This window comes from Vicia villosa, linkage group LG6 (assembly GCF_029867415.1).
Source record: "Vicia villosa cultivar HV-30 ecotype Madison, WI linkage group LG6, Vvil1.0, whole genome shotgun sequence".
NCBI lineage: Eukaryota > Viridiplantae > Streptophyta > Magnoliopsida > Fabales > Fabaceae > Vicia > Vicia villosa.
The window spans coordinates 105012630-105026654 of NC_081185.1; the positions used below are offsets into that span (position 1 = coordinate 105012630).

The window sequence follows — 14025 nt, forward strand, 5'->3', positions numbered from 1 at the left end:
ATTATTTAAAACACAAAAAATTAGAAAATTAGTGTAGTCATAATAAAAAAAAAAATTGAAAACAGTAACGATCTTCCTGCAAGCAAGTTTTTCACTATTTTTTGTTCATACACTATTTTCTCATACATTTTTATTCAATCAGATTTCTACTTTGAAAGTTGATTTTGGGTACACAAAGGGCTGTTCGGAAGATATCACCAACGTGTTGAAACAACTCAGGGGTATGTTTGATGTTTTTCTATAATCATTTTTCTTAGTAGCTGATTTTTTTTATGGTTTAGTATTTTTTTTTTAATATTTAATTTCATTGAAGTGTGAATTTTTTGAAATCAGGAGTGAAATCTATTTTCATTGATCCAAATCAAGGGAAGGGAATAGTTGTTGGTACTGTGAATCCTATGAAACTAATTAAACTTCTTCAGAAGCTGGGAAAAAAGGCACAACTTTGGTTTTTTGACAAAGAACAAAGAATAAGAAAGAATGTTCTCATATTTTATCATAATATTGTAGTCATATTTTTTTAATTGATTTTATGTATTAATATAAACGATTTTTTAATTGATTTCATTAATTTTATATATTATTATTGTTATTATTTTATTAATATTATTATTGTTATTATTAGTATTTTATTATTATTATTATTATTATTATTATTATATTTGTATAATTAAGGTTTTATTCTCATGATGACATGTGATTTAGATTGTTTTAAGGATGACATGTGACTAGGGTTGTCATCCTGACTTCTTTACATTTATAGTAAGTAGATAAAGATTATAAATTAAACGTTATAAATTTTCCTCAAATGAATAATAAATGAATAATAGAAGTTTTAGAAAGTTAGAGGAGTGTTATTTGAACATCCAATATATGACATTATATCTGACACCATAGATTAATTGTATACAAATGTTTCAACTTTAAATTATGCTATTTATACACTATTTTTTATACATTGTATCATACACCATTAATATTAACAAAGGAAAATATCATTGCACAGAAATCAAGACAGAAAAAATTATTTAAAATGAAAAATTTATGTATTGTGTGTATAGACATATGGTATAGGTGTACAAAAAAGATGTAAGCTTATCATTTCCCTTCAACTTTTTCATTTTATACACTTACACGAATTTCAATAATACACTAATACATCTAAAAATTACACTTATCATTTTTTACACCTAAATTTAAGTGTCAAAATATTATTTTCTAAAATTTTTTAGGTTGTTATACTATTCTAAAAATTAAATATTTAGTAATAATAATTACTCTTTTATCATTCTAAACAAAATTATTTTTAAAAAAAATATTAAATATTTTTCTATAATTTTTTAAAATTTTATTTTCGGAAGCCTTCTTCCCTCCTCCCCTCAAAACTTGCAAACATAGCCTAAATGTTATGTCTTAAAAAGTGTCGCATAATATTTTTAATAATATGATAAGTAAGATAATGAATTATATAGTTTATGATTCTATTTTAATATATTATATTATAATAGATATTTATTTACTATTGATTAAAATTTATTAATCATTTAAGTTTAATTATTTGGTTTTAAAAATTCACTCACATGTACTACCATGTTTGTACTTGTTTTGGTTATATCGGAAAGAGAAATCTTAGAAGAAAGTACAGATTATTGATATTGATACAAGTTTAACTTTTATTTTGATGGATGAAACTCAAGCTTAACATTTTTAATATTTAAAGAAGTTTCCATTTCACTTTTTACTTCAATTTAATTTTTATTGGAGCACAAGGTTGAAGAAAAAGATGAAAAGATGATGATAGAAGAGAGGGAAAATAGAGAAATTGTAAGTAACTTTTACTCAAATTGAAAAACACTTACAATAAATAATTCTACTTTATCATTACAAAGCAAAAATGCAATATATAATAAATTTATATTGGGCCATCTAGCTAAAGCCCAACACACGACTTAAAACAAACTAATAGCAAACACTAAATGTGTAATTACACTTTAACACCATCCCTTAATTCACATTCAGAGTTAAAATCAACAACACTAATTCCATTTCTTAAATTGATGAAGTGTTCAGTCTTGACAACTTTAGTCAACACATCTATAAGTTGCCTTCGGATTCTACAGTGCACAACTTCTGACACTCCATTCTGAACTTGATTCCTCAGATAGTGAAACCTTAGGTTAATGTGCGTGCTTCTCCCATGCAGCACTCGATTCTTGGCAAGGCTTGTAACTGACTTTGTTATTTATCATCAACTTCACATGCTTGCTCACCTTAATCTTCAGATCCTACAGCAAATTCATCAGGCAAATAGCTTGACACACAAACAAAACACCTGCAATGTACTCAGCTTCATAAGTTGATAAGAAAACTATAGGTTGCTTTTTGGAGCACCAAGAAATGAGACTTCCTAGATATCTGAAAAAATATGCATAAGTACTTATTCTGTCAGCTCTATCACCACACCAGTTACAGTCGAAGTAGCTCATTATATCTGACTCACATTCAGCACCAGAAGGGAAATCAACTCCAACCTCATAGTCCTCTTAATATACCTCAGAATCTTAAATGCAGCTTGATAATGTGACTACTTTGCTTTGTTCATAAACCTACTAACCATTTCAATTGCATAGCAAATTTCAAGTATAGTATTACAGAGATATCTCAGCGAGCCAACCAATTGTTTAAAAGTTGTAGCATCTACATCATCACCCTCAGCACCACGATCCAACTTGTGATTCGTCTTAACAGTTGTGATTGCAGACTTGCAATTTGTTAACTCAAATCTCTTCATAAGCTCAAGTTTATACTTCAGGTGATGCAAAATGATACCCTTCTCAGAGTACAAAATCTCCATACCTAGAAAATATCAGCATTTTCCAAATCAGTCATCTCAAACTCATTCATTAGCACCTTCTTGAACTTGACTATCTCAACAGAACAACATCCAATCAGCAATATGTCATCAACATAGAGACATACCAAAATCACATTACCTTCAGAAGTATGTTAAACATAAACACCTTATTTCATCTCACATTTTTGAACCCCTGCTTCTTGAAAAACGAATCAGTCTTCAAATTCCAAGCTCTAGGAGCTTGCTTCAATCCATACAAGGCTTTATGCAACTTGTACATCATCCCTTCCTGATTCTTTTTCAAAAATCGAGAAGGTTGTGACACATAGATTTTTTATTATAAAGGACCCTTCAAAAATACAAATTTAACATCCAGATTTATCATAGGTAAATTATTATTAGCAGTTGTAGCAATCACCAACCTGATTATTTCATGTCTAGCTACAGCTACAAACACCTCAAACTAATCTATCCTAGGTTTTTGAAGAAAACCTCTAGCTACTAACCTTGATTTGTGTTTGCCAATTGATCCATCTGGCTTCAACTTCACCTTGAAAAGCCATTTGACGTTGATGGTTTTCTTCTCCTTTGGAAGCTCAGTCAACTCCCAAGTCTTGTTTATTTTTATAGCCTCAAGTTCTTCTTTCATGGCCTTTAGCTAGACTTTCTTCTTGATTGCTTATTTTGTATTCACAAGTTTATAGTCTACTAACATGGCGCACTGAATGACTTCTTCTTCAGAGTCTATTTCAGTATTGCGTAATATGTCAAACTCTGCCAACCTTCTGGGTATTTGTCTCATTCTTTGTTGTCTCTAAACTTGTTCTGAGTCTTCTATAGAACCTAGAATAGTATTAGCTTCTAGCCCTCCTCCAGAAACACTACCTTCAGATATTTGACCACCAGATTCTGGATCATCAGAGTCTGGATCACTTTCAGAGTCTCCGTTAGAGTCACCTCAGACTCAGATTCATCTTCAGATATTTGACCACCAGATTCTAGATCATCATCAGAACCTAGATCAGAATTAGATTCACCTTCAACATCATAATCATCATCTGATTCTGACTCATCTTCAAATTCTCCTTCAAAATCAGACTCGACTTCAACTTCAGAGTCATCTTTTGACTCTGAATCATCTTCAAAACCTACTTTAGAATCAGACTCGACTTCAGCTTCATAGTCATCTTCTGGTTCTGAATCATATTCAAAGTCTCCTTCTGAATTAGAAATCATCAATCACATAGGTTCATCATTAGATTCATAAGCCATCAATAGCATATATTCCTCATCAGAATCTCCTCTTGCTATATTTTCTTCTTCTAACTTCCTTTCCTTGTTTGACCAAAATTTCTTAGCAAAATGGCCAAACCTATTACAATAGTAACACTTAACCATTCTCTTGTCAAACTTCTCATTCCTCTTATGACGTTTCTTCTCATCAGAGTATGAGACTTCTGACTTCTGAGATCCACCATGTCTTTTCCTGGCTTTTAATCAAGATTTCTTCTAGTTCTTCTTGACAAAAGAACCTTTCAGAGCCTCCTCTACCTCTCTTTCAGAGGTTCTCTTAGTCAGACGCAACTCTTGTGCTTATAGACTTCTTAGAAGCTATTAAATTCTCATGGTGCTCAAATTATTAGAATGTTCAATAGCTACAACAATGTAATCAAACAGAGGAGTAAGTGATTTCTATACCTTCTCAATAACCACTTGTTCTGAGAGCGTTTTTTCATAAGCTTTCATCTCATTAGTGATCACGATCACTCTGGTGATGTACTCAGATACCTTCTCATTGTTCTTTATGTTGAGATTTTGATACTGCTTACATAGAGACTGAAGCTTCACCTTCTTTACTAATGTGTCATCGCCATAGCACCATACCAGTGTGTCCCACGCAGCCTTCATCATCATCATCGAATCAGAGATCTTCTCAAACACATTCACATCCACACACTGATGGATGTAGAACAACACTTTCTAATCCTTCTTCCTTGTTTCTCGGTGCATGTTTCTTTGCGCTTCCGCTGCATCTGTACTAACCAGCATGTAACCGTTGTTGATGAACTCGAACACATCTTGAGCTCTAAACAACACACACATTTGAATCATCCACCAATTCCAATTCTTTCTATAAAACACTGGAAGTTTCATATTCCAACTACTGTTTCAACCGTTCATCTTTGATATTGGGCGGGAAATCACTTAGATCTCACAAAACACTTGTATTTCCCGATCCCTTGAAATAAAGAAATGTGATTCTGATACGATTTTGATCTTCAATTCACTATGAATTGAATGAATCTAAAATCAAAACAATCACACACCTCACGTACACTCGTGTTTCCCTTTCCGTGGATCCGAACCAACTCTAGATACCAATTGTTGGAGAACAAGGTTGAAGATGAATATGAAGAAGATGATGATGGAAAAAAGAGAAAACAGAGACACTGTAACTAAGTTTTACTCAAATTGGAAAACAGTTACATTGAATGATTCTACTCTACAATTACAAAGCAAAATGCAATATATACTAAATCCATATTGGGTCAACTAACTAAAGCCCAACACATGGTCTAAAATAAACTAATAATTGACACTAACTATGCAATTACACTTCAATTCTTTTTACTCTTCTAAATTTTTCAAATGAAGTTTTTCATTTTTTTGTCAAAAAACTTTTTTTTTCTTCAAATTTTGCATTTCCTAAATTTCACCTCAGTTTATTTTCGATCATTTTCAATTATTTGACATATTAATAATAATGTTCATCATTTAACCAAGTTTGTAAAATGCTTTCGAATTACTTTCAAATCACTACCCACATCTTCAACTAATTATCTATACCTTATTTAGGATGCACGGACTATAAAGATTATAGATGATAATTATGTTGATGGTTTTGACAGTTGTAAAAATATTTTTTATAGGAGAATAATATTTAAGAATGGATAATCGTCTTTAATAACTAATGCATTACACAAAACTATATGTTGTGATAATGACAACGTTCAATTCAAATTAAATAATTTGATATGTAGAGAAAAAGAACAATGATAATCAATCAAATGACATATAGAAATAAAAATAATAGTATGAGAGAACACAAAAAAAATTATCCAGTTCGATTAAATGATCTATGTTTGGGTGATAGAGTAGCTCTCCAATTCACTATGCTCCAAAAGTTGTTACAAGAAATTACAAATGAGTTATAAGAAAATAACCTTCTAAGTTATCAAGAATAAACCTTATTTTCTACTCAAGTGTTTCTCAAACTATCCAACTCTCAATATAAGAATCACATAAACCCAAGGTGTTTAAAGTGTTTACCAATCCCTATGATAACCCCAAAAGACTGCCACATCCCTAAAATATAACTCTACGTGTAACACCCTTCTAAATCCCGCGGCAATTTAAATAAATAATCAGAGTAAAAACATAAACACTAGGGTGCCACAATTATTTAAAACAAATAAACCAACTATGGTCAAAGTCATGCTTCATTAGGAAACGATTTACCAAAACATAATCATGTTTATCACAGCGGAATAAGAAACATCGTCAATACAACTAAATGGAATTATAATCCAACACCAAATAAAATAGAGTAATCTCATAAAAATCTATAACTATCGTCCCCAGTGTTACAAGATCAGAGCATGACCGACACGACCCAACATAAACGGATAAACTCTACGAGTCATCCTCACCGAGCACTAATGTCGCTACTCCTCAATCTGAAAATGACAACGTGTAAGGGTGAGTCTCATTCTCAATTAGTAAATATTATGCAATTCATAAGCAACAAGCATCATAATATACCGTTCACCCGATCATACATATTCAGATTCACAACTATTATTCATCAATACGTGCAATAATAGATTACACCACATAACACAAAATTCATCCAATCATGATATAACAGAATGCATATGACACAACTGACACTATGCATGTGGTACCAATAAACCGTGGAATTAATCCACCTGACCGATCTACGCCTCATCGAGATACGACCCACCGACACAATTTCTGCACAATGGGAAATATTTCCACCATCGATCCAAACATCACCGAGATCCATCATCGAATGCATATGAATGAATGGACACACATATCATACTTAAAACATCACCGATCATGATGAATAACTCATCTCAACACCACATCACCAAATAAGTATGTACATATTTCCAACATCATTCAAATATCCACGCATTCATCACAATTATAATAATAATCGCAGCCAATTTATCACCACATCAATTACATTGTCACACACATTTCATATACACACAATATTCAATTCTCATCAAGTAATTAAATCGAGTTTTAAAGAAATAAAGTCGGCCACTGCCCATATTCATCATTCATCATATAAAACATTTAATTACTTTCACAACGCCCAAAACGGCACATAAAAAGAGTACACGGATCAAAAGATACGCTATTTAAAAGTTTAGAAAAATTCCCGCACAGCAAGGTTTGCTTAGCGGACCACTAGCGACACGAGGCAGAAGCGAACTTCCTTCTGACCTCCGCTCAGCGGACTTCTAGAGATGTTAGACAGAAGCTAACCAGTTTGGGTCCTCCGCTTAGTGGACCCCCCTCCGCTTAGCGGACCTGCGATTTTACCAATTCCCTGGTCTACAACAGACCCTGCGATTCCACCTATTCTCAGTTCAAAATCGAGTTTAAACAGCATATACAGGCATACAATCATCATACATTCAATCATACACCACCAAACATCATTTAAACTCATTATTAACCAATAGATCATACAAATTGCATCAATTCAATCCAAACTATAACACCCTAACCTAACAATCCCAATATCTAATTGAACCAAACCATACATCAATATACCTATCACTTAAGATCACATAAGAGATACTAAAAGGAAGAGTCCCCCCTTACCTCGATGGATATTCTTGAATCGATCCTTGAACTTTGGGATTTTCCTCCTTTCCTTTGCTCTTCTCACTTCTACGATAAACTCTTTTTCTCCCAAACCTTCTCTTGCTCCTTTCTTTTCTATTTTCCTCAATAATAAAACAATAAAATAATTAGGACTAAGTGTAGAGCTTTTTACTCCATACAGCCACTAATTACACCTCACACCCCCAAAAGTCCAATATTCTCTTCTTATTTATTTACTCCATTATTTTAAAAAATATTCATAAACTAAATTTTAATTAAATAATTAACCAAAATTCAATTTATCTAATAATTCAAAAATACGGGTGTTACACTACGAATTTTACCATTTGATTTCTCAATAGGATTTCTATCTTATGCAACTTGTTCCTAACAAATGAGAGAAAACCCATATTATAACTAACAAAATGTTAACTGGCCAAGATATGACCCATTAACAAACGGATCTACAAGCAAGCCTAAAACTATTAGTACCAAAATATGTCTCATTTCTTTCTCTTTTTCTCACGTGAGGTTTTAAGGCATATTTACAACAACTCTCTCCACCTTGACTTTAAACTGATGGTGATGTCAATTGAACCACCAAACACCTTGTCGATTTCTTCAAAGCTTGAATCACTCTTCAACAAATTTGATCAAGTCCAAGCAATGATTGAACCTTGAACTTGGCAATGATTTGGTGAACATATCAGTTGGATTTTCTTCCGAGGGCACTTTTTGAACCTGAATCTCCTTTGACTCTATCATGTCCCTTATAAAGTGTAAACGAATGTCAATGTATTTTGTCTTCTCATGATAAATTTGATGATTGGTCAGGTGAATGGCAATTTAATTGTCAAAATTTATCTTCACACATTCTTGAGTAATCTCTTACTCCCCAATCATGTCTTTCAACCATATGGTTTCCTTGACCCCTTCAACAAGGGCAATATATTGTGCTTGAGTACTAGATAATGCGGCCATTGATTTTCTATTTTCCTTCTAGCCTGTAGTTGTCCCAAACAATGAAAACACAAAACTTGATAAGGATTTTCTAGTGTCCACATTACATGCATAGTCAGAATCAACGAAACCTACAAATCTTCTTCCTCGTGAATTGACGTTGTGTACTTTAAACCACCCTTTAGCGAACCATTTTAGTACCTCAGCACCCACTTCAAAGCTTTCCAATGAACCTGACCAGGATTTTTCATAAACTGACTTACTATGCTGACTGCATATGATAAGTCTGGTTTACTACAAACCGTACCATACATAATGCTTTCAACCTCACTTGCATAAGGAGTACTCTCCATTATCTTCTTTTCTTCGTTAGTTTGAGGACATTGTTTAACCGAAAGCTTCGTGTGATAACCCAAATGAATGTTGACGGTTTTAGCATCTAGCATTCTAAGTTGCTTATTTCTCTGTTAACTTTCTTTTATATTATTTCGTTGTTTCATCTCTCTTTATTTCTATCAATTAACATAAATATTTATAAACCCGATTTTTAAAATTCAAATATCACAATTCACCAAATATCTCTTCTGTTTGGATATTCTAGGTCAATAAGAGTTACTTTTAAAGGTTTGCAAGGACGATATTTGGTGTATGAACTTTAAAAAAAAATGGTGAAGCATGTAACTAAATGTCGAGATAAGCGCTTCTAAAAAAAATCTCCTTTTAGAGAAGAAATTTCAATTAATCATGTTCCCAATATAAGATGTTATTTCATGGACTTTACGGCATTGTTGATGGCTATTTGAGTTTGAGGTTAGTGAGGTGTTTCAATGGAGTTTAAAATTCTTTCAAGAGTGAAGCATCTGGGATCTCCCAAGATAACACGTGATTATCATCTAGCTTAACCTCATTCTCATTTTTTTTCCTTGATCTTAGGGTGTATATGATTAATGAATGACTGTGTTGTTGAGGCTATACTGACAATTATTATGGAATATGTGGATTATTTAATTACATTAATTGTTCCCATGATAGATAGTTGGAGATAATTTTGACTGAAATATAATTAATATTTTTTAAAAAATTTAAAAATAATAAATAGAAAAACAAAATTAACTAAAAAAAAATGAATGGGGTAGTATATAATATAATGTTGACAAGATTCAATTGATTAAGATATTAAACGCTACACATGCATTAATTGCCTAAAATATATAGATAAATGATAATGATAAGCTAGTTAGCTGTCTTAGTGTCTTGTATGATACATGGATCCCCTTTTCATGTGTTTGAATACATAGTATATATCAGTACTAGTTGCCAATATTGATGCTTACATTTGCCAGCTAAACAAAAATATAAAACTCTCAAGTCATTTTTGGTACACTTTCAAAACAAGTTGGACTCTACTTACTTTTATTACATTAGGAAGTATAGGAACAATGAATTTGAAAATCCAGCTAATTTGTAGTTTTTGTGAGTATTCATAATATGATTTTTTGGAATATTAAACTTAATGCAATTATATCTAACCCAACCCTTTTGAAAGCCAAAAGCATAAACATCCTCTTATACGAGTATTTTTTGTGTTAGGAGAATCTATTAAATACAAAATAAAAATAAATATTTAAAAGTGTCTCTAAATTATATTCAGATTTTAAGTTAAGCTAAAATTATTTAGGCTTAAACTTTTTTTTTGTCATTTTATTTTAGTTTGGATAACGATAATTATGTTATAAAGACAAAAGTTAAACATATAAAAAAAACTCAAAAAATCTATTATTTATCATTCATCTTCATCACTTTCGATCCATATTATCATTCAAATTAAAAAAAATTCAATGACGGTCAATCTATATGTTCATTCAAACTCACACTACAACAAATAGCATTTTTTATGACGAAACTTTCACCACGTACCATACAAAATTGCGGGTACATGTGACCGAAACGCATTGTTTTATTTAAAAAATAAAAATAATAAATCAGTTACCTCGAATTTAAATAAAATCGACATAATTATATATGTTCAAGGTTTGAGGTTCGATTCTCAGCTCTTTTTATTTAATATTTTATATGGAATAAAAAATGTGCCTTTATTTTTTTTAGATTTTACGACGGATATGTTACCTCGGTTTTCTGTAAAAACCGAAATAAAAACTCCCTATTTTTTTTTCTGCAACTTAAAAGAGGCCTTTATTTTTTGTAGATTTTATAGGATGGTTTGTTATCTCAATTTTTTAGATTATCCGAGATAAATACTCTTTATCTTTTTAATTCCTTAATTGTCTACCTAAATCAATTTTCGAGCCCTAACGAAAGAACACTTCTTCTCCAAGGAGTCATAGAGAACGAAAAAAACTCACTCCACGTATGTTATTATTTTTCTTGTTGTTGTTGTTATTGTTGTTGTACTCCATTATTAATGTTCTTGTTGTTGTGGTTCTTTATTATTGTTGTTCTTGTTGTTGTTGTTCTCCATTATTGTTGTTCTTGTTGTTGTTTTTCTCCATTACTATTGTTCTTGCATGTTGTTATTGTTGTTGTTGAGAAGCATTACTTTGAATTGTTTTAGGTTTTGGATTTGGTGTTTTGGATGGTTAATGTACAAACTGCCTCAAGAATCAATGAATATGGGAAAGACTTGGACCTCTCCAAGATAATTTAGTGTAAGTTATCAAATATGAAGCATTTCCTTTATTTTTGTTTTAGCATTATTCAAAGTTAGTATAGGATGAATGGTGATAGATTAGTGTGTATGAAACCATAGAATGAAACCCCTAAATTAGTTGTAACCTTAAGCTGACATATAAGAAACCATAGAATAAAATTTCCATTAAGTAAAATTACAAAAAGTTTATTTTTTATTAATCATATCTAAATCCTCTAGATGATAGAAAGTTTGACCAAGTATAATATGTTTCATCATCATCATCATCAGAATCGATGATGATTGACCTTTTCACATTTCTTCTTCTTGAGAGATCTCTTGGGTCTCAAAGGCTCGGTAGCAGCACGGTCTCTTTCAACGACTTAGACCTCTACATCCACATCAGCTTCTGTTCTCTCAGCATTGGATGAAGTACTCGGTTTTTATTTTGGTTATTTCATGACTTGGACCTCTTCTTTGATTTCTTTGAATAAAGTTTCAGCAGAAGTACTCATTTTGATTCTTCCTCTTCTCTGATTTCTTTGGATAAAGTTCTTTCGCTTTTATATTGATTCTTCTGATTCTTCCTCTTCTCTGATCTTTGGAAGTCTGAAATCCAAAATATTCCATGCATGTCAACGACTAGTAATTCCTTCTAATTACTGCTTCTTTCATTCTCCATGTTTTCTTATCCTGGAAGTTGGAAAGATCTTCTGATAAACTAACTACCTTGAGCTATTGAATGATTACATCTCTTTGTCTTTTCAAATTTCTTTTTCCCTTCTTTGATATTACTTCCACTCCTTACGCATTATTTGATGTGATTACGTGTACATTGTAGGTTCCCAATTAATTATGTCATTGATGTTATTTTTGTTCTTGTTCTCCATTACTGTTCGTGTTGTTGTGGTTCTCCATCCACTTCTAAAAATAATAAAAATCTTGATGCTGGGAATCGAACCCACGTGCAGTTATCTTTACCCCTCGGTGTTTTAATAATCGAGGTGATAAGGGATAGCTTTTCATGATGACCTACGTTACCTCGCTTCTGTATCCGACGTCAAACGCATTTCACGTCCGACATTAGATGTGTTTTTTGTAGTAGTGTCAGAAAATTCAATCACCCCCACCACACAAAAAATCACTATAACTAGAAAAAACTCTTTCAAACTCTAAGATTATTCTGATTATTAATTTCAAAACAGAAAATGGTTTAAAAAATAGCCTAATAACTTACATGAGAAATTCACATATATTAAATTTTAGAATAGTGCATGTATGTGTATGATGATGTATTATGCATGACTATGTTAAACAATGTGTATGACCATGCTAGATTAGGTAGGTGAATAATTAACTTTGAGTAAGTTGCAACCATTTAAGTGTTCATAATGTATATAAGAGTGAAGACTCTTACAATAGAGATTAATACAAATGAATATACAAAGTAAGCAAAGCTTGCATGGTGTTGATGAAGCTCTCTCCTTTTTCTTCATGAGCAATGTATCATTCTAGCATGGTATCATACGCATACGAGAGACCTTATTCAGCTGAATCATCTCCAAACCTTGTGCGTTTCACCATTGTTGAAGGTTTTCACGCTTCAAATAAGATGAATTGTAATCATATTCCTGAGGTTTTAGAGAAAACATAATTGTTTTCTTGAGTCATTTGTGGCTTGTATAATGTTCGTGTTATCACTCAAGTTTTAAGCTTCAAAAAAGATAATAATCTTTTTCACGGTTTTATTCAAGCAGCACCTTGAGTTTCGGAGAAACATCAATGGCGGATCTTGTACAAACTCCAACAGAATCTCCACAAGGCATGCAAACTTCACAAGCTTCGATGAATCGACTCACTTTTTCAGGTACCTCAAACACCTTTGCACCAAAAATGTCCGTTAAGCTTCAAGAAAATAATGTCTTGCTTTGGAATAAAAAAGTTGAAAGAGTAATTCTCTCACACAAGCTCCACAAAGTAGTTGTTAATCCAGAAATCTCACCTATGTTCAAAATTGAAAATGATCGAGTTGCCAACATGATATCTGAAAACTTTGAAGCCTAGATTGTGCGAGATCAGGCTATATTCACACAATTTCTCTCGATAATTTCTGAAGTTATTCTACCATGCCTCTTATCTTGCAAACATGCCTATGAGATTTGGGACAAGGTGCATAAACACTTTAACTCTCAGATGAAAGCTTGATGCCACCAACTTCGCTCATAACGGAAAACTAGCAAGAAAGGTACCAAGACTATCTCTAAATATGTTTCGCATATTCATGCTATTGCATACTATTTTCTTGCCATCGATGATATTACAAGGGCTACTAGAGGAGTACAACCATTTAATTATGATAATCTATAGCAAAGCGGATCTAACATATATCTATGCTATTGGATTCCTCTTATATGTCAAAGTAGCTCAGCTGGACAAGAACAGTCAATAGTTGGCTTAACTTAGAAGTTACCAAACATAGTGTCTATAATGCTAATGGCCATTACTATTTTCGTGGTAGGAAGGAACACATGTGACCCAAGTCGAGGCCGGAAAACTTACACAATGGAAACAGGCTTGCATGTCAAGTGTGTAACAAGTATGGTCACTCTGTCCTTGAATGTTGGCACATGTTTGATGA

At 32.2% G+C, this 14025-nt stretch overlaps 1 protein-coding gene across 1 annotated transcript; it reads right to left on the reverse strand.

The window, feature by feature from the left end:
- Positions 1-3715: 3715 nt before the first annotated feature.
- Positions 3716-4090, reverse strand: LOC131614276 (uncharacterized). The gene has a single exon (XM_058885886.1). It carries the CDS (start codon positions 4088-4090, stop codon positions 3716-3718), a length of 375 nt encoding a protein of 124 aa, XP_058741869.1.
- Between the last annotated feature and the right edge of the window lie 9935 nt (positions 4091-14025).

What these genes read in the sequence shown, in the direction of transcription:
- LOC131614276 (XM_058885886.1), bottom strand. Translation starts at nt 4,090, where the DNA reads ATGATTTCTAATTCAGAAGGAGACTTTGAATATGATTCAGAACCAGAA.